This window comes from Aedes albopictus, chromosome 1, assembly GCF_035046485.1.
Source record: "Aedes albopictus strain Foshan chromosome 1, AalbF5, whole genome shotgun sequence".
Taxonomy (NCBI): domain Eukaryota; kingdom Metazoa; phylum Arthropoda; class Insecta; order Diptera; family Culicidae; genus Aedes; species Aedes albopictus.
In genome coordinates this window covers 227217500-227243522 of record NC_085136.1, presented here as the reverse complement: position 1 = coordinate 227243522, position 26023 = coordinate 227217500, and the positions used below count along the sequence as shown (strand labels likewise).

Here is a 26023-nt window from a genome sequence, read left to right as displayed (position 1 = left end):
GTGAGATTTTGTCAATTTTCAATCATTTGTAGTTTAGTAAGCAATTCATATTAAGTAATATTTTCTTGCTAAACTATCAATACCACATAGAAGAGTATTCATACCAAATAAAAAGTTATTCCGACTTCAATTGCATTTGTTATTTAACAAACAATCTTTGAGTATCCTTTTTTGACCCATTCTCACCCCCAACGACGGTACACTGGGAAAGATTAGCTCAAAGCATAAGACGGCATAAAAATTTCGGATTCAATAAAACACTATTTGAAGTTTATAAGTATTTACCATCTAGAGTTTAACCTGAGACAATATAGAGCTTCATCAAACAAATGGTTGATTCCGCCTTCTGTTTATTCACCAATTTGGGAGTCCAAATAAACTACGCTCTTAATCCACTCGAAATACTCACTCACTCGCGTGTACAAAGCTGGTCCCCCTTTGTCGCATTGATATCCACTGTTGTAGATTCCAACGACGTACGTCACCGGTTTCATGTCGTTCCCGTAGTAAAGATTCGAGAACAGTCCACTTCCGGGCTGTCGACACTGATCATAGTGGTCCTTTGGCTCACACTGCTGCTGGCCCTGATAGAGGACGCACATTTCCGATGGGATCAGATCTGGGTTAAACAGTCGGCGACAATCACTGTAGTACATTGCGCTGGCTCCCACTGCAGTAGGACTTTGTTCCGGCCCGTGGATGCTAACGGCACTGAAGTCAGCAGGCATTTTAGCCTTATCTCGCCATAAGCAGGCCGGTACGCTAGAGGTGTGTATCAGCACAGGATGGCGCAATTTGACCACTGCCACGTTGTAGTGGTTTGACTTCGACGTGAACTTGGGATGCGGCACCACAGAGTAGATTTCATTTTTCTGAACCACATTTTCGATGTCGTTTCCCAGACCGAGCCAAACTGTCGACTTTTTGAGATCCAAGCTAGAAATGTTAGAAGATATGTTTAAGTACAGGGGATAGACAAAATTATCGGGACAGGCAAAAGTTTCACTTTTCAAAAAGTGTTTAAACTAGCTGTAACTTTTCGAAAAGTGCATCAAATATTCTCAAATTTATACTGTAAGTTCATCAACTAGTTGTATATCCGCATTGGCGTATCTAGGATTTTTTCCTAGGGGGTGCCTAGAGGGTGCCAGATTCAGTGGCTTCCAGGTTGTTCTGTTTTTTTTTTGTAAAGGAAAAATACCGATCCACCCACAATTTCTTAGTAATTAATAATGTAATGATTTAACACTTTCTCCGTCACGTGAGGTTTGGAAACTTGATAACTTGATTGCGTATAATACATGGAGTTTGCATTTTGAGTTTGAACTTAACAATCATCGCGACAACCACTTTGTTTTGTGAATTGAAAACAATCAGGTTCGTAAGAATACATTTTCAGAGCAATTATTAGAAGTGTAAATCTCGGAAACTGTAAAATATCCACAAATTTGCGTGTAACTTGTATTCATCGTGACATACTCTTTGTTTTAGCATAATAACAACCCTTAGTAAAATAGTTTTCAAGAACATTTGTGACAGTTATAAATACTTAAAATTGCAAAATCATAATACATATTTGCATTTTTGGTTTGACCACAACATTTATAGCGACAGCGTTGTTGTTTCATTAGTTGCAACACTACCACGTGGACATGATCATACTCTAACAGAGAAATTGTGAGTATGATTCTTAAAACTACAAAATTTGGATTCGATTATTCTGACTCTAAGTACCATTCTGAAGCTTCACGAACATATTATCAATTCAGTTCAAACCTGGAATTTGGTGCGATCGAACTTCGATTCTTCTCTTCGGGATTCTGATGCTCGCACCAAATTATGATTTCGACTGGATTGATAATATAACTGGTGAATAGAATGGTGCATAAAGCTGAAATTTTGACTTACGTAAAACCAACATTGTAGTAATCAGTCAGCTCCGTACATTCAGATAATCGGGTCTGGTTTATAATTTTTGTTCTCGGCAAAACATTCTGTTGGTAATTCCTCAGGGAAACATTTCCGGCAATTTATTTGGAAATTGTTTTGCAATTTATTTCAATTGAGACTTCTTTTGGAAATCTCTCAGTAATTTCTTTGGATTTGGCAAATTTTTTCGTATCCCCTTCAGCAATTTCTTTAATAATTTATTTGGAAATATGTTTAGAATTCGGTATACTAAGCACATTTCACGCATCCTTTGGAAATTTCTTTGGCAATACCGTTAGGAATTTATTTGTTTTTTTTTATTTTACTGGAAATGTTTTCTCGGGAGTTCCTCGCCAATTTTTAGTAGTGCTTCAAGCATTGTTTTGTTAATGTCAGCAATTCTATTGATATTTGCTTTTTAAAATTATCCAATTACTCTTCAGGCTATTTCTTAGGGAATTCTTTTAGTAAAGCTTTTGGTAATTAAATCAACAATGACTATGGAAACTTCCTCACATTTTTTTTAAGTCTTCGGCAAGCCATTCTACTTTTTTGGGATTTTCGTCGATCGAAATTCGGAAATTCTTTCATAAATTGCTTCTATAATTTTTCTTTAGACAACTTCTTCAGTAAGTATGTTGTCTAAATGTTCTATGTTCCTGCAGCAGATGATTTCGGAATATCTTCGGCTATTCCAGTGTTAATTGGATTGAAAAATTTATTTGGGATTTTCATCAGCAATTCCTTTGGAAATTTTGGAAACTTCAATCATAACTTTGAGAACTTCTTCGGTAATTCCTTTGGAAATCGATATGCCGAATTTTCTTCAGAAATTCCTTTGATGCTGTCGGAAAATTCTTTTAGAATTTCCTAGATTTTTTTTTCGTGTATGTGGAAATTTTTATAGAATATATTTGGGCAATTTATTTTGAGACTGGGTTTGGCCAATTTCTTTAAAAAGCCTTAATATTTTCTTCCGGAATTCCTCTGGTAATTTTTCCAGCAATCGCTTTGGGAATTTGTCAGGATGGTTTTCGTGAATTTCATAGGGGTTTCTTTGAGCAAGTCCAGTTGAGAATTTCGGAAAATCACAAATAAATCATACAGTAATCACGGTAAAATTGCCTGAGAAAATTGCAAAACAACTGAAAAAGAAATTGCTGAAAATTTTCAGAGGAATAGCCATTGAAGTTATAGAAAAACAATCCAAAGAAATTGCTGATTAAAAACTACCACAGAAATTAAAAAAAAAAACAACCTTGCCGAAGGAACCCTCTAAGAAATTGCCATGCTGTGGTCTAGCGAATACGGAGTCGTGTGTTCGAATCCCACCAGAAAGCGTTTTTTTTTTACAAATACATCTCTCAATTTGTCAATTAGCAACATTCGGTGCCTTCTAATCAATTAGTTTCTACCGTTTATTCCTATGGGATATCACTAGAGATTTGTCTAGTAATACCTCCTAGGATTTCTCTGAAAATGCCAGTATTTCTGGAGGAGTCCTAGGAGGAATTGCTGTAAGAATTACAGCAGAAATAGCTTGAGAAACCCATCCACTCCTGGAGGAAGACCTGGAAAAAATCCATGAGAAAATTATGAGAGAAACTTTGGATAAAATATCTTGGATAAACATTCCTGGAGGAGAGCTTCTGAAGAAATCACAGAAAAATCTCAGGAGGTATTCTCAGAATGTATCATTGTAGAAATCTCAGCAGAAATCCTATGAGGAACTGTTGAAGTAAACTATACAGGAATTTCTAGAAAACCCCCATTAGGCATGCCTGGGGGAATCTTAAGGAAAAAGCCTTCGAAAACCTAGAGAAGTCCCTGCAAGAACCGGTACAGGTATTCTGGAAGAATATATAAGGAAGACCCTGAAGGAATTGCAGGAGGAATTTCTGAAGGATTCGCAGGAAGATATCCCGGACGAATTCCAGCCATTATGCTAGGATAAATTCATATATGAATCACTACAAGAATTTCTGGATATATCATAGTAAGAACTTCTGGAGGAATTGCGGGAAGAACCGTAGGAGGAGTTGTTTGAGGTATTCTTGGAGGAAGGCCCAAAAGGAATTTCTGAGAGAATTTCATGAGGAATTTCTGGAGAAATCTTTGGATAAAATCTCTAGAGGAATTCCTGGATGAGTCCTTGGAGAAAACTCTGCACATTGGTCGGGCTCCATACAAAGGGGCGGCCAAAACTCTCAAAAAACGAAATTGATATTTTTAAACTTTATTTCACCTTATAACAAAGTTAATGTCTTGTATTTTTATGATTCTTAATTAAAAGCATACCAGCTTTTGTATTTCAATGCCATTTTCCCTGCCAAAGTGGCCTAAGTCATAAAATTGAAAAATGAATTATTCGAAAAAGGTAAATTATTAATATTTTGAGAATGGAATATATGTTTTAAGTTATCCAGCATATGAAAGCTTGTTATTGGACTGTTTGAATGCACGTATGGTGCAAAATTAATATGTCACAAAACTATTCAAATTTTCATATATTGTACCTTAGAAATTTTGGTAATTTTTAAGTTAAAAAACGGTTCGTGTCGTCACGTGTCGCCGCAATTTCGAATAGTACATCTTAAATATCATGCTTAGAGCTGTCTAAAAACGTTTAAATATTTTGCAGAAATTTGCAGTTTTTCAAATTAGAGCTATTTAAAAAAGTCATGTTTTTTCATATATTTTACGTTATTTTTCCATTTTTTACTGAAATAAAATTTATCTTTCCACATTTTTCACACGTTTTGAACAAACTTGATTGGATTTGATCGAAAGATAATCATTTATTAAAATTAAAATTGATTTTCCAACAAAAAACGCAAAAAATATGGGGTTTACTGATTTTCACCTTTTTTGAAATTATTGAAATTACGTAATTTTTGAATACCCCTTTTTAAACACTTAAAATACTATATACCATATCTAGGCAATCTATAACTTCGATTAAACACATAAAAAGAGTTTTGGCCGAACTTTATCTTTTTCCGACCATTGTGCTCTGGTAGAACAACCAAAAGAATTTCTGCAAGAATTCCAGGAAGATTACCTGGTAAGATTCCAGCACAAAAGCCAGGAGAAAGCTCTAGAAGAATTTCTGAAGTGCCACAGTTGAAATTCATGGAAGAAGGTCAATAGAAGTTTTTGAAGAAATCCGCTGTGGAATTTCTAGAGGATAAATCCTTGAAAAAATCTTTGGAAGAATCACCGAAGGGATTTTTAGATAAATCCCAGAGAGATTTTCCGGAAGAATTTCCAGAAGAACATCCCTAGTAGAATTCCTGAAGGTACCAGAGTTAGATTTTTTGAAGGAGTTCTAAGAGAAATTGCTGGAAGAATCTCAGCAGGAGTTGCTTGAGGAATCCTAGCCACAATTCCCAGAGGAAGGCCAATATAACCTCCAGGAGGAATTCCATGACAAAATTCTGGAAGAACCACTGAATGAAATCTCCAAATGAATTCCTAGAAGAATCACCGAAGAAATTGCTCAATCTCTGCAGAAATTTCTTGTAGGGTGGGGCGGGGCAAGATGGGTCGCATAAGGATAGATCAACATAACTTCGTAAATACAAATCGGATTGGTTTGCATTCGTCCGCTACTCTTTAATACACTAGTTAGCTATGCTAAAAGTCGATAAAAAGTTCATTAAATACAAAATATGATGTTAAACAAGCAGTTTTAAAAAGTGATCGATTTTGTGCCGTGAAAAAAGTGCGGGGCAAGATGGGTCACCTTTTAATTAATTAACATTTTCTCAACGAAAAACGTCAAAATATAAGATTTGTTCCGCATTCAAATATGCTCCATATCCATACTGAGTAAACAAGAGCTACTAGTAAACATTTTATAAATTTATTTGGAATATAAAAAACTTTACGATTTGAGTGTTCCTAAGGCGACTTGAAAATCGATGTTTTTACTAAAAAATTATCATAATTTTATGTTATAATTTTGAGCGTTCATTCCGCTTGATTGAAGTCATTTATGAGATAGTCTTGTAATAAAAAATAAATAACTTTTGAATGCTCCAAAAATACGTTCAAAATTGAAGGTGACCCATCTTGCCCCGCGGCCGTTTATATGGAGAATATATGGAATGTATCGCATAAGAAAAATAGCAAAAAACCATTTTATTTTTTATTTCCAATGAGAGTGAATAATTTTTCAATCAATGCCCCAAACTTTTGTATATTCATGCTGGTCATCTAACAAAATTATTAACATAATCAAAACATGAGTAATGCGTCCGAAAATGGCACTGACCCATCTTGCCCCGCGACCCATCTTGCCCCGCCCCACCCTACGTGCATTGTACAACCCCACCAGAGGCAGAATCCTATGGAAAGTCTATTGAAGAATCCATTGAGGAGGCATATAGAAATCACTGTATAAATTGATAGAGGTATTTCTGGAGGAATCCATTGAGAGAAGTCTGTTCATTGTTCTTACCAATATCCATAACGCCAAAACCTACAACACAGTATATCAGTAATTTTAGGTTTGCTTATGATTTGTTTAAATGTGCCATTAATAAATACTTGAATTATGGGTTGAAGTTTTAAGTTTTAGGTGCCTGTCAAGGACAAATTCTAGGGGGTGCCAAATTTGTTCTAGGGGGTGCCATGCACCCCTGGAACCCCCCCTAGCTACGCCAATGTATATCCGTGGTCCAAGTTTGGACAAGATTCTCAGAGTTATAAAGATTCTTGGAAAAGATAAAATTATCCGATAGCCAAATTTGAGCTGTTTTAGCTCCGGATTCAATGAACCGAATGCAATGAAGTTTTGACCATTTATGACTTATGTAATGAACTATGAAAAACCGTTGACTTAACTTAGAATTCTTAACACGGAAGAAAATTATAACGATTAGATTATTTTTCTAATAAAACACCAAATTATATCCAAAACTTCAACATCGTTTCAAAATTGAAGGTGCAAATTATAGTTCATTAAAATTCCCTGTAATTGACTCATATATAAATGTTTTTTGAAGGAAAATAACAACACAGCCGCCGATAAATTGAAAAAGTAATGGAATACATATTAAAAATAGACAACTTTGCTAAAAAATCGTGAAAATAATAAAATTGCTATAACTTTTTTTCTTCTTAAAATTTTCAAGTTAAGTCAAATGTTTTCTAGAGTTCATTATATAAGTCATGAATGGTCGAAATTTTATTGCAATCGGTTTAGTAAATCCGGAGATATAACAGCTCAAATATAGGGCCCATATAGCCGAGGCGGTAAACGCACGGGTATTCAGCATGACCATGCTGAGGGTGACGGGTTCGATTTCCGGTCGGTCCAGGATCTTTTCGTAAAGGAAATTTCCTTGACTTCCTTGGGCATAGAGTATCTTCGTGCCTGCCACACGATATACGCATGCAAAATAGTCATTGGCAGAGGAAGCTCTCTGTTAATAACTGTGGAAGTGCTCATAGAACACTAAGCTGAGAAGCAGCCTTTGTCCCAATGAGGACGTTACGCCAAGAAGAGAGAAGAGAGAGAGATAACAGCTCAAAGTTGGCTATCGGATAATTTTATCTTTTTCAAGAATCTTTACTACTTCGTGGAAAATGGCCCGATCTTTTCCAAATTTGGACCCCTGATACTCAAATAGTTGATGAACTTACAGTAAAAATTTGAGAATGTTGGATGCACTTTTCGAAAAGTTACAGCTGGTTGAACATTTTTTGAAAAGTAAAATTTTTACCTGTCCCGATCATTTTGTCTATCCCCTGTATGACTGAAAAATAGTGACTCTTATGATGTATACTGCATGTAAACGTTTAAATTTCCTATATGAATAGGAAACCTAGCAAATATGGGACTGATATTGTTACAAAAATAAAAGAAACTAATTATTCTAAAGGATCAACATATCACAACACATAGAAAACCTTACAAATGCACAATATACAGACATCACACATTGACGCAACACGACACAAAACATATATGTGCCCTGTTATCCAGATGGATAACACCTTCCGATCACAGGACGAGAGGTTTCATAATTGTTCTAGGTCCATCAGTCATCCTGGAATAGTGTTTTGTTTGGCCTTTCGCCTTGCCTTTTAGTTGACAGTCATTGCTTCTGTTTTCATAGCTTGGTTTTGTCTAGGTAAACTAATCCTAATCGGGCATCTCGTTTCGGGGTTCGATACTTGTGCTCAACAACTTGAAGTCCGTGGCAGGGAAAGGTTTACATCTCTAGCACTTGACCGCTAGGCCACAGAGAAACAGACGTAACACTTAGAACAAATTTCATTAAAAAAAACATCGTCACAAAACCGTAATCGCCCAATGCTAAACATACTGTGTTTGGCCGGGCCGCCACTAGATGGCAGTAGTGAGCAAACGATACCAGTGCCGCGAGTGGTAGATCGACCTACTACTGAATATTTGAATCAACCGTTAAAAAGGTGATCGATGGGAAGCAATGAGAGTGTGACGTCTGTTTCTCTGCGGCTAGGCCGTCCTTTATTTTGCAAAAATTGGAAATGTTATAAGTTCGTTAGTGGAAAATGATCGTTTTAGCTAAGAAATGATCGTGTCAAAATTTGAAGTCCGTATCTCAAGGCTAAGTGGTCCCTCAAGGGGCCTAAAGTTGTCAAAAATTGTATGGGACCAAAAAAACATGAATTTTTTTTCGACAAAAAAATACGCTAAAGTTCTACTAAAACCAGTGATTTTAGGACCCTTAAGGGCCAAAAATGTGCTTAGATTTGCGATATCTCTACTCGTTTTTAAGTCGGACGTCTCTGAAAATCTCATGAAACTCCCTTGAATGCCCAAGAAATTCCTCTGAAACTGACTGCGACTCTCCTGAAATGTCTCTCAAACCCCGTGAAATGCCCTACAACTACTCAAAACGGCCCTGAAACCCCAAAAAACTCCTTGAAACGCTCTGAAACTCCTCTAATGCCCCTTCGAAACCTCCTAAAACACTCCTAAAAGTACCGCATTAATCCCTCTAAACGCCCCTTAACCTTCCAGGACGCGCGCCATCAAGCAAGCGAAACTGCACCGCGCTCGCGCTGTATACTAAAAGCGAGGTTTTCTGGTAGTGTTGTACTGTTTACAACAGCGTGCGCGCTGAAGGGTTAAATACCTTGAGACGCCATGAAATTCCTCTGTGAATCCTGAACCCCCTTTAAACTCTGCTGAAATTTCCTGACATTTTATCAAACGATGTCTAGATTTTAGCGTACTTCATGCTAAAATCTACCTAGGACTCCTGAAACCCTTCTTCAATCCCCTGAAACCTCCTAAAACGGCACAGAAACCTCTTGAAATGCCTTGAAAATACCCAAACCTTTTTTAAGCCCACCTCTGATTTAAGCAATGTATTGGCCTTTGAACGCTATACAAAGTGCTTTATTAACTTACCCTCCAAACCAATTAATGACACGGCATTTTAGTTGTTATAACGTAATTCAAATCTCATGGATCATGCATCATTTTCCCCTAACCGCAAATATATCCGTCACACTTGTACGTATGTACGAAGAGCTAGCGCATTAAGATATGACGAAGCCACACCTCGAATTTTCAAGGGCACAAATATGAAAAACTGGAAGTCTATTTGCGCTGAAAAGTTGATCAATTGTTTACTCGCTGATGGTGACTAATCCATCAACTTTTCAACGCAAACTGACTTTCGGTTCTTAAGATTTGTGCTCTTGGAATTTTCAAGTGTGGCTTCATCATATCTTCACTTTAAGGAACTCCTGGAGACATTCCAGAGGATCTTCTGGATGAATTCCTAAATTCCTTGGAGGAATTCCAGAAGTTCTTCTGGAGAAATACCCGAAAAACGTCTGAAGCAATTTCCGAAGAAATTCAGAAGAACTTCTGAGGAGTAACTGGAGAAATTCTCGGGAAACTAATGTGGAACTCCTGGAAGAATTCCCGAAGAAGACCTGGAGTAATTTTTGAGAAAATCCAGGAGAAGTTCTGACGATCTTCTAGATTATTTCCTCTTGGAATTAATGACGACTTCATGAGGAATTACTGGGGAAATCCAGAAGATCTTCACGGGAAACTCCTGAAGGAATTCACGACGAATTTATGGATTACTTCCTGAGGATCTCTTGAAGGAATTCTCGGGGAAATCCAGGAAAATTCTCAGGGTGCTTCTGGAGGAATTTTTGAGGAACTTCTGAAGAAATTGGCGAAAAAATACTAGAACAATGGCCGAGGCGCTTCTGTGGAGGAATTCCTAGAGAGCTTCTGGAACAATTTATGGTGAACTTCAGGTGGATTGTCTAGGTTCTTTCTGCGAAAATTCGTTGGAAAATTCCCGATAAACTTCTGACAGAAATCTCAAAGAGCACCTGGAAGAGTTCCCGAAGAACTCCTGGTGGAATTTCCGAAAAAAAAAAATCCGAACGAATTTTCAAGGAACTTCTGCAGTAAATTTCGAGGAATTCCTGGATAAATTACGGAGGATCTTCTGTATGAATTAATGAGGAACATCTGGAAAATTTTTAGAAGAAGAGGAATTTTCCAACGAACTCCTGAAATAAATTCCGTGAAACTTATGGAAACATTCCTGGAAGAATACCCGGGGAATTAATAAAGACCTCCTCCAACAAGAGCCGAAGAAATTCTGGGAAAATTCCTGAAGAAGTCCTGGACGAATTTCCGAAAAACTTCTGGAGAAATCCTGAATACCTTGTGGATGAATTGCCCCAGGAATTTACGGGAAAATTATGAGGAACTTTGATGAATTCCCCGAGAACTCCTGGAGAAATTTCTGATAAACTCCTGGAGAAGTCCTGGGGACCTTGTGGTTGAATTGCTCCAGCATTTCATGGACAATTGATGAGGAACTCCTGGAGGAATTTCCGAAGAACTTGTTGAGGAATTAACGGGAACTCCTGAAGTAAGTCATGAGAATCTCCCCAAGCAACGCATATGTTATATAAGAGTTACGACAGCGCAAGTTTTGGTTGTGTAGAAGTTAATTTGACGTTATTCTTGCATTGTATTGGAATAACGTCAAATAAACTTCTAAACAACCAAAGCTTGCGCTGTCATAACTTTTAGATAACATGTGTGTTGCTTGGGTCCAGAAGGAAGTTACGGGGAACTTGTGGAGGAATTTGGAACTCCTTGAGCAATGCACGAGGAACACCTAGAGCAATTCACGGGGATTTCCTGTACGAATTCCCAGGAAACTCGAAAAGAAAATTCAAGAGGTCTTCTGGAGGAATTCTTGGAGAAATCTCCCAGGCACATCTGGAAATCCCAAAGAGCATCTGAAAGAAATCGGTTTTCAGCTGTAACAAACTCAAAAACTCAGAGACCGATGCGTTACCATATCCTGCGCTTTCCAGTAGAAGGTTGAAATCGGCGTAGGCGACAACATCAACAACCTGTGAGGATTTATCTAGTGAAAACAGCAGCGCGGGAAGTAATTGGTATTGTGGATTTGCCACTAAATTTGTGTCGGAAGTAACTTCATTGACTTCTGTATGCTTTAAACATAACGTCGGAAGTAGTGCGCTGAATAGAGCATCAGAATTACTATACAGCGCACTCTTTCTGACGTTATGTTTAATGCATAGAAAAGGCAGCGTAAGTCAATGAAGTTACTGAAGTTAACAATAACAAAACTACCCAAAGACGACCCAAAAACGGTTGGTTCGATGAGGAGTTCCAGAAGGTGACAAATGAGAAGAACGCTGCCAGAAACAGGATGTTAGTGTGTGGTACCGACAGAATAGATAGCGCTAAAACGCAGCTTGAACAACTGAGTAAAGAATTCACCACAGAAAGAAGAAGTATTTTGACGAGAATGTCATTACTGAGGGCAAAACGGTATGGAGCACAATGAAATGCGGAAATTTTATGAAACTGTCAACGACGTGCGGAAAAAAAACAGCGCCGTCTCTGTAATATGCAATGACTGTAAGTGTAAAAGATACTCGATGGTGGATAGAGTATATGGTAGCTAAATGGTCGATGAACAGATTATGCATTAGTGATTATGAACAAGCTGAGGAACTTCCGACGCTAGATGAGGTAAAACAAGAATTGGGTTTTTAAATTTTGGAAAATATATTGATTTTTCGATTCTATTCGAAAGAGCACCTTTTTCTGAGCCACTATGATTTTTTTTCAGATTTTTAGAACCTCATTTTGGTACCTAAAATCAATTTCGAAGAAATTTTTTGAAATCACCTTTTGACAGCTGGGCAACTGTTTGCCAGCTCCGCCCAGTACAAACTGCGACGAGGGGTGATTCAACATATCGCTCCCATACAAACTTCAAATTAATTTTTAAATAGGTTCCCGGGCTCCAAAATTCATGAAAATTTGGATTTCGGCTCAGTTCGACATGTAGATTCAGAATATCGAATTATCTCAACACCGTTAAAGAAGCCAATTCGGATTAAACGCTGCCCCAGTACGAAGACAATGAACCAGAGAGAGGCCTGTGACTTCATTGTAGGCCACGTACACGGTGGCTATGTGCGGTTGAAGAGGACCTAAGACCACTCAAAATACAGTGTGAATCAAGGGGTGAGTGGAAGCTATTCAGTATAAGCTACCGTTCTACGCATAATTGTCTCATGTAGATTGGGATTTCCAAATTACTTGGGATAATTGTGCGTATAACGGCATATTATACTTATAAGGCAGTATGAATTTCTAATCCATTCTTATCCCTAACGGCGGTACCATAGAACTTACGAATACGAAACTTTGGCAAAAACATTCAGTGACGATTGAAATTCCTGATTATACAATAGTAATACCAAACCAAAAAATTAACAAAAAGCTATACTTTCAGTGCTAATCTATCATTCTATTACGGTCTTTCACTTACCCAAGCACACATTGCGCCGACGTAAGAAGATACCGAGCAGTGATTAATGTTGCACTGCAATTTGTCGATTCATGACCGTCAATAATGGCCATCTGGGAATGTAGCTGATGCTCTTCCGGGGTTCGTCTGAACTCGTCGTACAACATTTCGCATTCCTCGATTTCCTGGACAATATCTTGGAACCGAGCCTCCGTGTCAGGTCCCTTCAGCATGTCTTCTGTGGTACAACAAACTAACACGTCGTTGCCATCAAACCCGCACGGATTCACGGATTGATTTTTCTTGATATCCTTAATATTCTTAAAAGCCTTCGGACAAGACTCGAGTGGCAGGCAAACCCCCGTAACATTCTGACTTTTGAAACACTTCTCTCCCAATCCAACATCCGTGTAGTTGTATTCCAAATTAGTACTTTTCGTCACCTCTCTAATCCACGGCAAGTGCTTCGCCAATGGAACAATCTCGTTATCACCGTTGCAACCCAAGCTGGCAATCATGGGGTGCATTTTGTGCTGGCCTAATTGTCGAATTTGCAGAAATCCTACGGGCGATTTCTGAAAAGTAATAATCCAAAGATTAGGAGGTGTCTTCAAGGCACACAATCATTCGACGATACCCTTTGACACCACAGCTGCTGGGCCGATTTGAGACATTTGTTTTTGGCCTCTCCTGTACATACTGTCGAATTGTACATTGGTTTCATCATACTAGAATCTATAATTAAATAAATCATCAAATGTGTTGTTATGATGCTTTCTTCTGTGTTGTTGGTACAATTGAATGTATTTTATTTCAAAAATGTTGGTTGAACCATAGCTATTGATTTAATTAATTTATTCTACTAAATTGGAAGCTTGAAAAACGTTAAAGCTGTCAACGTAGCTGATGTTTGGTTCAAGTAACATTTGAAAACTAGAATATTAATATAATAATCAATTGAAAACATACCAAAATCCATTTCTTGAACCTTGGAGTACAAATCTATGGAGTCTGCATCCCAGAGGCACGCTGCGGCAACATTTTTACTAAAGCTAAATAGAGAAACAAACAATAAGTTTATCAGATCAACTAACAGTATTTATCGTTCACTTCGTTACCCAACGGACGCGTTCAGTTTCAGGACAGCCAAATCGTTTCCCTCGGCAAGCCCAAAGTCCGGATGATGATGAACAGAGGCCAAAAACAGCTCCTCGTGAAGATTGTTAGCAGAGTACAATTTCAACTCGGCGGCACCATTTGGGCGGATGCAACTGGCCTTCGTGAGAACGAATCGTTCCGATATGAATGCACCGAGGCAAAGGGGATCTTCCCATGATTCGATTTCTCCAAATTTTTTAATCAAAACGATGTGTGCATAATCGGTACAGGTTTCCCGGTAGTACGTAATGGGGCATGCTGGAAGAAATGATAACTGTTAACAAAACTCACTACGCTGTGTTGAGAGATACGGGTTCTTAAAAATGCTAGGTACGGCCCATACAATTTTAAAAATTTCCTTTTGGTTCGACCGTCCTTTTATTTCTTTGGTATAACATCATTATTATAAAACTCAATCAACATTCACAGCTGGAATTCATCATGCAATTACAGCTGAGATTACTACAAAAATTCCAATTGTGACTTTCTTCAAAAATTTCTTCAAATTTTCCTTATGTGACTCCTTCAGAGATTTCCACAATGATATTACTGGGTTTGCTCCAGGAAATTCAAAAAAAATCTTGCGAAATTCGCCAGAAAGTTTTGCTGGGATTCCTCAGGCAATTTTTTGCTGATAGTTCTTTAGGAGTACTTGGACGACTGCAATTACTGAAGAAATTCTAACAAGAATTCCTGAATAAATCTTAGTAGGAATATTTGAAGAAATTCTGACATGATTTTTACCGGGTATTCCAAAAAAAAACCTAAAGGAATCTTTGTTAAAATCTCTGAAGAAATCGCAAGAGGAATATTAAAATCAAGTGGAGATAGTGCAATTCTGAGTACATTTTGAAATCATTGATTTTAGTAGAATAGACCCCAACCACAGACAAACAGACGTTACATTGACGAAATTTCCTTCGCCCACGGTTTTAACGATCATTTTTCATCTCCACAGTTGTTACTTTCACAACCAGAGGCGCGTGCATCAAATTTGTTCACATTTGACGTTTCACAATAGCGCCTGCTGTTGACAATATTGCAAAGCTCAGTGCTTCGTCACCAGCAGGTGCTAATGTAACTGAGCGATGATTTTTTAAGGAGTTTGTTATAAGTGTTACGTCTGTTTGTCTGTGCCCCAAGCCTCTAGGATGCACATCGACATCACTAGAGCATCGTATGGACAGATATAACTTTTTTTATCTGTATCAAGGATGTTTTCGATCATCTGGCAATCATTTGACTCATTTGTCTATATCTCAGTTCAGAAGCCTAATAATAAAATGTTATGTTTGACAAACTTGTAGATTAATGTTTTTCCTACAATTATCACCAAGGACGCCATATTCTAACTCTTATATTTACGGCGAAAAATTGTTAGTACCACCTACTCATACTAAACGATCGAATTTTTCGATCGTTTAGTATGAGTAGGTGTTACTAGCGCTCTCACGCCGTATATATAAGAGTTAGGATATGGCGTCCTTGGTGATAATTATAGGAAAAACACTTATCTACAAGTTTGCCGAACACCTCATTTCAATATTATGCTTCTGAACTAAGCTATGGATAAATGAGTCCAATGATTGGCAGGTGATCGAAAACATCCTTGATCTGTATTAACGAAATTTTTAGCCCTAGGCTAGTTCATCTCGGGATCCACACTTTACTGCCCTTCCGAATGAAGAACTCACATTTTGCGAGTTTGTCGGGAGTGGGATTCGATCCCAGGTCCTCTGCGTGATAGTCACAGGTTCTAACCATCACACTAGGTCCGCTTCACAAGATAAAACTTATCTAGATCAGTTTCAGCAGATCTAGATCAAATCCAAGGACATAAAAGTGTAGCACCAATCAATCTAGACAACTTTGCCGAAGACCATAACCCTCTAGGATGCTTGGCAAGAGCACTGGAGCGCTTGTTCGTCGAGAGCTGCAATTGACTGTAGCTAGGGATGTTCAAGATAGTTGCAAACATTTTGTTTTACCTCTGCACCATGCCTTATTCGCAGAAATCTCGTTTTGCAGTAATTATATATTGTCATGTCTTAAATTTGGCATGCAAATAATAAATATCAGCTTTTTTATAAATTTTCCTCACTCACGCTATGCTGGTGGGAAAATAAGCAGCCCTATAAACATAAATCTATATATGTATACATAAAAATGCAGTGGCATACGTGGGACCGCGCATAACTTGCGAACCGCAGGTCCGATTTGGGTCATCTTAGTTTTGTTCTGTTAGTTTTCGCCCAATGATGGTTTATGAGACAAAAAACATGGAAAAATTGTGAGTTTTTGAAAATCGATTTTTTATATGTTTTGAACGGGGACTTGGACTTGGCTAGAAACTTGAAACGTCAGAAACGCAGTAGGCAAGACAAAGTTTGCCGGGTACAGCTAGTTTCGTATAAAATAAAAGTAGAACAGTTGGGTCAATAGAAATACACTAGAACTCCGATGGCGCTGTAGTCACTTTTCCTAATTAATTCCATTAATAACTTTAAATGAAACAATTGATTGTTTAGAAGTGCCCATCTTGTAGAGGATCTTTTATTTTGGTAAACAAAATTTATTTGACACTTCTAGGACCGCTACTGACACTGTAAGGGCGTGGCAAACTAGATGTTAGTCACACGAACAGTCGCGACATTGGACTTCTGTGGCTAGTTATTCTAATGTTGGGTCGAAGGTTCCGTGAAAGAAAATTGAAAATCGGTTCACAGGCGGCTGAGAACGAGCTACTCAAACTTTTAGTTCACACTTTTTGGAGTGGTTTTGGAGTGTTAATGATCTTCAACTAATTTTCTGCATAAAACTGTCATAGTTTGATCAATTACTTCGTTCATCAAGGTGGTGAATTATAGTAATTTAGTAGCTGATTTCTCACTTCTCGTTATTAATTCTTCCACTTGCTCTAGTCATAGTACCAGTAATTGACAAGACCCTGGCAGTTTTATGCAGAAAATTTGACGAAGAACGATATTACCGATAAACCCCCTGAAGAAGACTTAAAAAGTGCTCGAAACGTTGGACAAAATCAAATAGTATCGTTTGATTTTCTTGAAACTGTTCAGCCGTTTTTGTAGCATAATGTGAGCATTTCTGTAGAAATTGATCCTGGAATGCTACTAGGATTGAAAGTGTGGTGGGGATCCTCCACGAAGTATTGCTGGGACACTATTTCTGCTAGAATTCCTTCGGGAGCTTCTGGTGGACTCTTTAGAACAATAATTGCTGAAATACCATGTGGAAATGCTTGAAAAACCCCTGTTAGAATGCTTGGAGAAATCATGATAGAAGGAAGGAATCCCAGCAAGTATATGTAGTGGTACTCCGGGGAATCCTTGAAAAAATCCCTGACAGAATCATCGAAGCAATTTCTGGAGGAACACGCTAACGCCGCTCAGTACAAAAGTGCATAATTTCCAGACTACACCAAAAATGTGTAACCCTTGCACATTCACAAAATCAGCTCCTGTGTTCGCAAAATCGTTAAATCCGCAAAAAATTTTGTATAGCAATCTAGGTTTACTAGTGACCTTGGAAAACAAAAAAAATATCGACATTTCGCATCTAGACGAGTGTACGAGCTGTTTTTGAGAATGTGTAACTGTAACACATTTTTGTGTGGTCTTGAAATTATGCACTTATGAGTAGGGCTTACACATTTTAGTGCTGAGCGGTTTTACTGTGAATTCTTGGAGAAATCCATGGATGTATCCCAGCAAAAATTTCTAATAGAATTCCTGAATTTCTGATTTCTTCAGCAATTCCTATTGGAATTCTTTTGAGGATGTCTGCTGGGGTTCCTCTAAAAATACTGCTAGGATTGCTCCAGGTTTTCTTTCCAGGATATCTCATAAGAGTCCTCTTTAAGATCTTCCAGGAATTCCCGCACTATGATTTCAAAATAATTACTGCTGTGTTCAGATATTTATACTAAAATTTCTTCGAGAATTCTTGATGAGATTTGTCAATCATTTTCAGCAGGAACATCTCCAATTATTGCTCTTGAGAGTCCCCCAGGAACTCCTGAAGGATTCCCTGTAGGTATTGCATGGGACACATGAGAAAAAAAAACCCGGAATGTTCCTATTTGAAATGTTTAAAAGCATCCCAGAATTACTCCCAGCAAAAGTTATTAAAATAATCTAAAGAGGATTACCAGCTTAAATACCAATGTTTAGGAGAAATCCAAGGAAAAATTACATTATCTTCAGCAATCTTCGCAGACATTCCTAGAGAATATCAACAGGCATTCCTGGAGGCATTTCAAGAAAAATCGTTGAAGAAATCCTCTTAGATTCTTCTATGAACGCCTGATGGGTTTCTTCTAAAAATTCTTGTTCGGAAGGCTTTAGATATTTCTACAAGGATTCCTATAGAAATTCCTCTTGCAATTGTAACGTTTTGTAGTTTTTTTTTATTATAAGTAAATTAAAGTTTCGAATTCAATTAGATAAATATGTTGTATTATTTGAAAAATTTAGATTATATTGTAAATTTTTTGATAATGATTTTGAATAATTTGTGGAGCAAAAGATTTTTGCGACCATAGCAAATTGCAAATGCTCCATAGAAAATCAAAAAAAGGTCCATAAAGAATGAACATATGTTCCATATAAATGTGCAATGTTACCCATAAATAATTGAAAACGCTTCAAACTTTATAGAAAACGTGCCCCAAAAAATTGACTTGTACCCATAGTAAATTGAAATTTACTGAAAGGGTATTTTATCCAATTATTTTCAAATTTCCTACTCAAATCTGCTTCTACCGGTATACTTCAATTGGGTTTTTAAATTTTGAAAAATGTATTGATTTTATGAATTTATACGATAGAGCACCTTTTTCTGAGTCATCATGTTTTTTTTAGATTTTTAGAACTTTGTTTTGGTCCTTAAAATCAATTTCAAAGAGATTTTTTGAAATCACCTTTTGACAGCTGGGCAACTGTTTGACAGCTCCGTTCAGTACACTCAGCGAAGTAAACTACCGAAATTTATCAAAATATCTTATGAAATTTAGCCATAACTGTAAAGAATGGATGCCATAAGAATACCTTACGAAAATTGAACATGCTTATGATGACCTAATTACATAAGATAAACTTATGAAAAGAGCAGAAAAATCGTAAAGAGATGCAGACTGGAATCGATCCATGAACGTCCAGATCACTGAGCTCGTGCCCAACCCACGCGGCTATCGACGCTTTAGAATTTCATGTTGCTAAATGTGTATAAAAGCCAAACTGTGAGACGATTTTGCGCTATAAACTGACATTATGAAATTCATTCTAGCCGTTATGAATTGTTTAAAGGCCATTTCATAAGTTAGACCTTATGATAATTTCAGGTTTATTTGCCTGAGTGTATAAACTGCGACGAGGGGCGATTCGACAAATCGCTCCCATACAAACTTCAAATTGATTTTTAAATAGGTTCCCGGACTCCAAAATTCATGAAAATTTGGATTTCGGCTCAGTTTGACGTGCAGATTCAGAATATCGAATTATCTCAACACCGTTAAGGACAAGGTATTTGGAGAACATTGCTCAAAATTTCTAGAGCACCGTTTTTTAGAACCGTTGAACGGATTTGGATTAAAATGCATCACGCTGTTGACAACCACTGAACAATAAGCGTGATGCATTTTCATCCAAATCCGTTCAACGGTTCTAAAAAACGGTGCTCTAGAAATTTTGAGCAATGTACTCCAAATACCTTGTCCTTAAAGAAGCCAATTGGAAGACCATAGCATGTTCTTAGACAACAGTTCCATGTAATGGAACCAGGCCGGAAAGCTATAATTTGATTATTTAAGCAAAAAGGTATATGTAAACAAGTCTGGGGGTCCACTATTGGGTAAATTTGAGGGGGTCACCGATTTAACATGGTAAGAGAATAGCCAATAGTGGACCCCAACAACCCAATACACTTAATTCAGTTTTTATACGACTTTTTGACGCAATTTTTTTGAAGTTACGCGACTTTTTCACGCGATTTTGGTCATTTGCGGAGAGCAAACGCAGTAAAAAAAAACCTTTGGTTTTTTTTTGCGCGGCTTCTCGAAGTTACGCGAACTTTTTTTACCCGATTTTGTTTTGCGCGGACAGAATTGAGTGTAATAGACCCCAGGGGATGACTATAGGATAATTTGATGAAATTTTCAAATTATTATTTTATGAGAAATATAAGGTTTGTTCGGTTTTAGTGGTTGTTGCACAACTATAAGTGAAAACAATTTGATTAGATAATGCTCTTATGATCAGAGCAAATATCAGTTACTAAGAGGTCACTATTGGTTAAAATACTCTATGGATTGGTGCAAAATTACACTTTCAATGAAAAAAAAATATGTTTTACCGGTATAATTTTTATAAAGCATGGAACGTTTTCAATTATTTTTTTTATTTTTTGCTCATTTTCATAGAACATATATGCATTCTTTATGAAGCTCGGTTTCTATGAAGAGTTTCAGGTTTTTTTATGGATGCAATGAATAGTCTGCCAGTTCGTAATTTTTGACGCTTTTATCTTTTAAAGTATTGGGGATTTACCGGCTACTTGTATTCTACCGGTCGCTTCAGTATGGCCTACAGAGTAGCCGTTTTATGAAAAGAGTTACTTAAAAATGAGCTTACACATTTTTATTGAATGCGCTATTCCTCGTTGGCATTAGCTACGCAATGACATTCACTATTTTACAATTAAGTTAATTTTAATATGAAAACGGCTACTTGAGTAACCGGTGGAATACAAGAAGCCGGTAAATCCACAATATGATCCGTTTGGAATTGCATTATCTGGTATATACTTTTAATTTGTATAGCATCTTGCTTTGCTTTTTACACTATCGTGCAAATGTTCGATCGTTTAAACCAGTACTTTCCAAGAATTCTAAGAATTCCACCAGGAAATCTTTTTGAGATGAATTCAAGTAAAGATGCATACTTTGATCCACATGGAGAGTTATTCCAGTTGAACAGAAAAAAACCATGTTTCGTCTAGGGCCAGGGCTACGTTGTGTGGTGAGGAGGGAGGATCCAGGCGACGACAAACAACTACTTTGGTTTAAGACTTTGGATATATATTTGCCCCCGAGAGGCACACGTCTGCTCGGGAGGGATCTTCAACTTACTAATCTCTAATCCTAGAACCCATGTTTCTAGGGTTGTGGATCTTGGGGGGGGGGGGGGGGGACTCCAGGCGACGAAGAACAACTGGTTCAAAATTAAAACTAACTCGGATTTTATTTGCCCCCGAGAGGCACACGCCTGCTCGGGAGGGATCTTCACTTACTATTAAATGTATGGAGCAATTTTGGATGAAATCAATAAAATATTTTATAAAGGAAAAATTCTGAATATATGATTTTATGAAGCAGTTATTTCTGAAGGAATCTGAGGGGGAGTTTAAAAAAATCATGCAAGGAAAAAAAACTCATAGGCGCCGTCCACAAATAACGTAACGCTCTAGAGGGAGGGGGGAGTACGGCTCAGCGTTACGTCCATACAAAAATTTTAGGATTTTCATATAAAAAGCGTTACGGTTGAGGAGAGGGCGGCGGGGTAAAAATACTGATTTAAGCGTTACGTAATAAATGGACGCTGTCATACGTCTAATTCAGACATCCTGCCGGACTAGTATAGGGTAAAAGGGCAATAAATTCATTATCTAGATGAATTTCTGAACAAATCCATAGACAAATTCCTTAACCATGAAAGATTTTTATAAAGAATCCCTGGAGTTATTTTCGAAATTAAAGGAGCAATTTCAGTATTAATTAAAATATGTCAACCCATTTCAGAATGGGTTTTAGCTTTTCTGAATGAATCACTGGAGATTAAAAAAAAAATATTGGAACATTAAATAGGGGAAATTACCTATTCTCGGCCGTTTTGTTCTCTTCGTCTTTGGGGTCTTTTTGAAACCTATTGAACTCAGAGTTGGTGTCAAATCCTTCCCAACTAAGCTGAATCATATGGCCATGTTTCAGGCAATTTGGCTGACAAAAACCCCCCATGACGAAGAGAACAAACCTGCCGATAATACCCATTGTCACCCTATAAAAATTCCTGGCAGAATTTATGAAAGAATTCTCAGAGAAGTTTGTAGAGGAATCTTTGGAATAATTTCTTTTAAAATCCCTGAAAGATTTTCAGAAGAAATTGATAGAGGAATTTCTTAAGGAAGCCGGGGAAGAATTTCCAAAATAATCCTGGGAAGGATTTCTGAAGGAGTCATTGGACTATTTTCTGAAAGAATCCGTGGAGAAATTACTAAGGAATCCTTAAAGTTATATTCAGAGGGATCTTTTAAAAAATAAAAAAAAAATCATGGAGGATTTTTTTATATATTTATGGAAGACTTTCTTACAAAACCGATCGAAAAGTTTGTGAAGCAACGCGTACATGAATTTCTGAAGTAAGCTGCAAAGAAACTTTACGAAAGAATCCCTAAAAGCTTTTTTGAAGGAATCCCTTGAGCAATGTCTAGAAGAAATTATTAGGGATTCTTTAGAAGATTGTAATCCGTGGAGAAAAATCTGGAGGAATCTTTAGACTTATTACTGCAGAAAGCAATGATGCAAATTATCACCTCATGAATGCTCAAACAACTTATCAATTGTATTTTTATCGCTTGCGATTGAACTGTACACCGCTCAGCGATGACCAGTGGCAAAGAGGTGACAAAACGAACATGATATATAACTCACAAACGATTTTGCACACATCTGTCAGTGCCGCCACATGCTCACCCGAACAGCCGAACAACACCGAATGGGTTGGTTTTAGAAGCTATGGCACGAACGCTCGACACGCACACAGACTCAACATTCGCATGTACCGACACCACACCAATAACGTTTCCAGCCTACGATGCTTCGCGATAAGCTGATCGAAAAGCATCGAAAGCGATGAGAAGACAGGCTTGGCTGGAACGCAACAGCTCAACGGCGAAGAGAAGCGGCCAACAATGCTGATCTGCGTCGAGTCTGTTCATGTGCTATTCGTACGGGAGGTTGGTTTGGTGAAGCGAGGAAGGGTGAAAACGTATTGTCGAAAGCGAATCGCATCATTTCGCGAATGTTTTCACTAAATAGCAAGCTTGGCAGAAAGCTTCACATAAATCCCGAAAGCCTCTTTGAAAGAAGGAATCGCAGGAGTTATTTCTGAGGAAATCCATGATTGGTTATCTGAAGGAAGAGAAATTTCGGTCAGAATCGCTTGAGGAATTTCTGACGGAATTGGCGGAGAGTTTCTGAAGAAATTCATAGAGGAATTTGTGAAGCAATTTATGCTACATTTTCTAAACAAAATCCTTCCAGGAATTCTAGGAGAGATCTCTGACGCAAACTCCGAGCAAAATTTCCGTATTTGTGGTGGAATTTCTGGAACAATTTGTAAAGAAAATTTTTTGAATGAGCTTCTAATGGAGTTTCTGAAGGAATATTAATTCATATTTCTGTAGAATTTAATAATGGAATACAGGATGAAAATACTAAAGAAATCTTCGTGAGAATTTCTAAAACAATCTTTAGAGAACATTTTGGTGGTATCCCTACAAGAATTTCTGAAAGAATTTTTTAATAACTGCATAAAAGAGTTTATAATTCATGGATTTTCTTCAAAAAGAATCCCCCAGAAGTTTGTAAAGAAATCTCTACAGGAGTTTTGAACGGTATCTCTGTAGAATCTTTGGAGAAAACTTTCAAAAATCCCTAAAAGATTTTAAAAAAAATCTCTGGAGGAATTTTTGAAAGAATCTGTGGAAGATTTTGTAAAAGTAACTTAAGAGGAAATTTTCACAGAAACTTTGAAAGATTTTCTAATGAAATTCTTGGAGGAATTTTTGAACTTATTTCTGAAGAAATCCATATAAAAACTCTCAGTAGGAATTCTGGAGGAATCTCTCGAAGAGCAATTTAAGTAGAATTTCAAAAACAATCCTTCGAGAATCTTTTGGAGGAATCCCTAGTGGAATATTCTAAGAAATTTATGGAGAGATTTCAGAAGTAATCTTTGAAGAAAACTTCGGTATGAAGCTTTTGATGGTTGTTTGAATGGATTTGTATGGGAATTTCTGGGTAAATCCCTTGTGGAATTTTCATAGAGATTATTGAAGAGATTTCTGAAGCAATCTCTAAAGAAAATATCAGGATAAATCCCTAGAAGAAATTCAAATATCGAGGTACTGGTACATTATAATGAAAAAAAAAAACACAATAAAAATTCATGATGAACGAAAAAAGTCGTTGTTTTTGGTGTAAAAAGTTTTAACAAAGTATTTTCAAGTCAACTATGTATTTATTTATAAAAAGTGAACCATTCAGTACCTCGAGATTTGAAATACGAACAATTGAAAAAAAGTTTACAAATCTATCAACTACTTTTTAAAATATCATGATCACTGTAACGGCACTTTTTAAAAACACAAATTCGAGATAATCCAGTATTAAGTTTCGCGCTATTTTCTTCTTGTGGAATACGAAAATTAAAAGCAGCGTAAACGTTCAGAGCATTTAAAACATTAGAAGAAGCATTTCCTTCGATTCAGATACTGAGAGGAACAGTACTTGTTTAAAAAAAATGCTATATTTGTTTGTATAAGAAACGCTAATGAAACATCACCACAGCTAGGCAATGTTACCTGTACTGCTATATCCTTATAATGCTTCAGTTATAGAGAATTATTCTTTTCTCAAGATATTTCACAGGTCACCACAAACATTATAAAAAGATGTCTAACGACTCGTACAAACAGTTTTCAAAATTAGCAAACACACTGTCAGCTTCATCATACTTACAGTCCAGCCCTTTCCGTTCGTAAGAGATGAAAGAATTCCTATAGTCCAGCAAAGTGGCTGCTTGATCACTTTCGGCAGCCGCTGTAAATCACACATTGAGATCATTAAATACACCCGGCTAAAACAAACAACAACGCACGCGTTTGCGGTCACTCGCAACTCACCGGGAAATACCAGTGCGGCTACTACCAGACCAAATACTGCAACCCGACACATCGCGCCAGAGATCGCGATTCTAAAGAACGATTTTAGTTGATTATCAGTGGGCAAACACAGATGGGATATACGCGTAGCTTCCTAATGGTGCACTTCTCGCGCTGAACTGATCGCACCGACGTCTCGGTTGGAACTGATCGCAGACGATGGCATCGCCCACCGTTTTTGCCAATCAACAAGAGAGATATTCGATCCCGGCAGCAGCGCAGTGCGATGCCGGTTGAATTAAAAAACCCCCAATTTCATTGCGATCGATTGATTGATAGTTTTCGGTGAATGATGTCGAGACGGTCAAGAATAGCATTATCACAGACTTTGACGTTGGATAACGTCTTGTGGCTACATTTCGGGATGCAATGCTAAATATCTTAAATCTTAATCTAAAAATGTGATAATTTCTGGTATTTTGCATACATTATTGGACGAATATTGATTAAAGTACACTTTAGAAATCACTTTTTTCTAAAAAAAAACTTTTGAAAATTTCGTAGATATCAATCCTTGCAGAAAGCAATTCATATGTACCTTAGCAGATATGATTACACTAGTTTACAGCATTTTTGAACTCGGTAAGCTGATGATCGTTGTTGGTGTAGAATCATGCCCTGAGTTCGAAAACGCGAAGGAAAAAAATTACAGTAGAGCGGAAATTTTTTCGACTTTCCATACAAGGTTGATGATTTGAAATCGATTTTTGTTCTATTTTTAAGCAAAGTCGCTCACTTCAAACATCTCATTCTCCGTAATCAATGCTCCGATTGAGCTGAAATTTTTACTGTAACTCGCCTACATATGATATGTCAAATAAACGTCGAGAAAGAATTTTTAAGTTGGTTTTTTCTTATTGACAAAAATACATTTTCTTAAAAAATTTTGGAAATTTTGCTAAAATTTAAGAAGATCATCCCTAAAACACGCCAATATCTTGAATTTCATCAATCTGATGCAAAACCTGTATTCAGATGTTCGAATGGTATTGTATTCAGCTTTTAATTTATGGAAAAAGATTTAACATTAGTTAAATAAAACGCAATATATTTGAATTTTATTAAATTACATATTTTGAAAAGTT

General features: G+C 37.1%; 1 protein-coding gene across 1 annotated transcript; it reads right to left on the bottom strand.

The window, feature by feature from the left end:
- Positions 1–263: 263 nt before the first annotated feature.
- On the bottom strand, positions 264–25105 carry LOC115257625 (uncharacterized). The gene is made up of 7 exons (XM_029857447.2): positions 24900–25105; positions 24736–24816; positions 13883–14180; positions 13734–13816; positions 13402–13499; positions 12786–13339; positions 264–936 (listed from the first exon to the last, which is right to left on the bottom strand). Exons 1-7 carry the CDS (start codon positions 24949–24951, stop codon positions 351–353), a joined length of 1752 nt encoding a protein of 583 aa, XP_029713307.1. The 5' UTR covers positions 24952–25105; the 3' UTR covers positions 264–350.
- Positions 25106–26023: the final 918 nt, after the last annotated feature.

Excerpts from the sequence above, each read along its gene's own strand:
- LOC115257625 (XM_029857447.2), bottom strand. The coding sequence starts at position 24,951 with ATGTGTCGGGTTGCAGTATTTGGTCTGGTAGTAGCCGCACTGGTATTT. Across the intron at positions 24,817-24,899 it reads AGCCGCACTGGTATTTCCCG|CGGCTGCCGAAAGTGATCAA; the intron begins GTGAGTTGCGAG and ends TGTGATTTACAG. Across the intron at positions 13,340-13,401 it reads AGCAGCTGTGGTGTCAAAGG|AAATCGCCCGTAGGATTTCT; the intron begins GTATCGTCGAAT and ends ATTACTTTTCAG.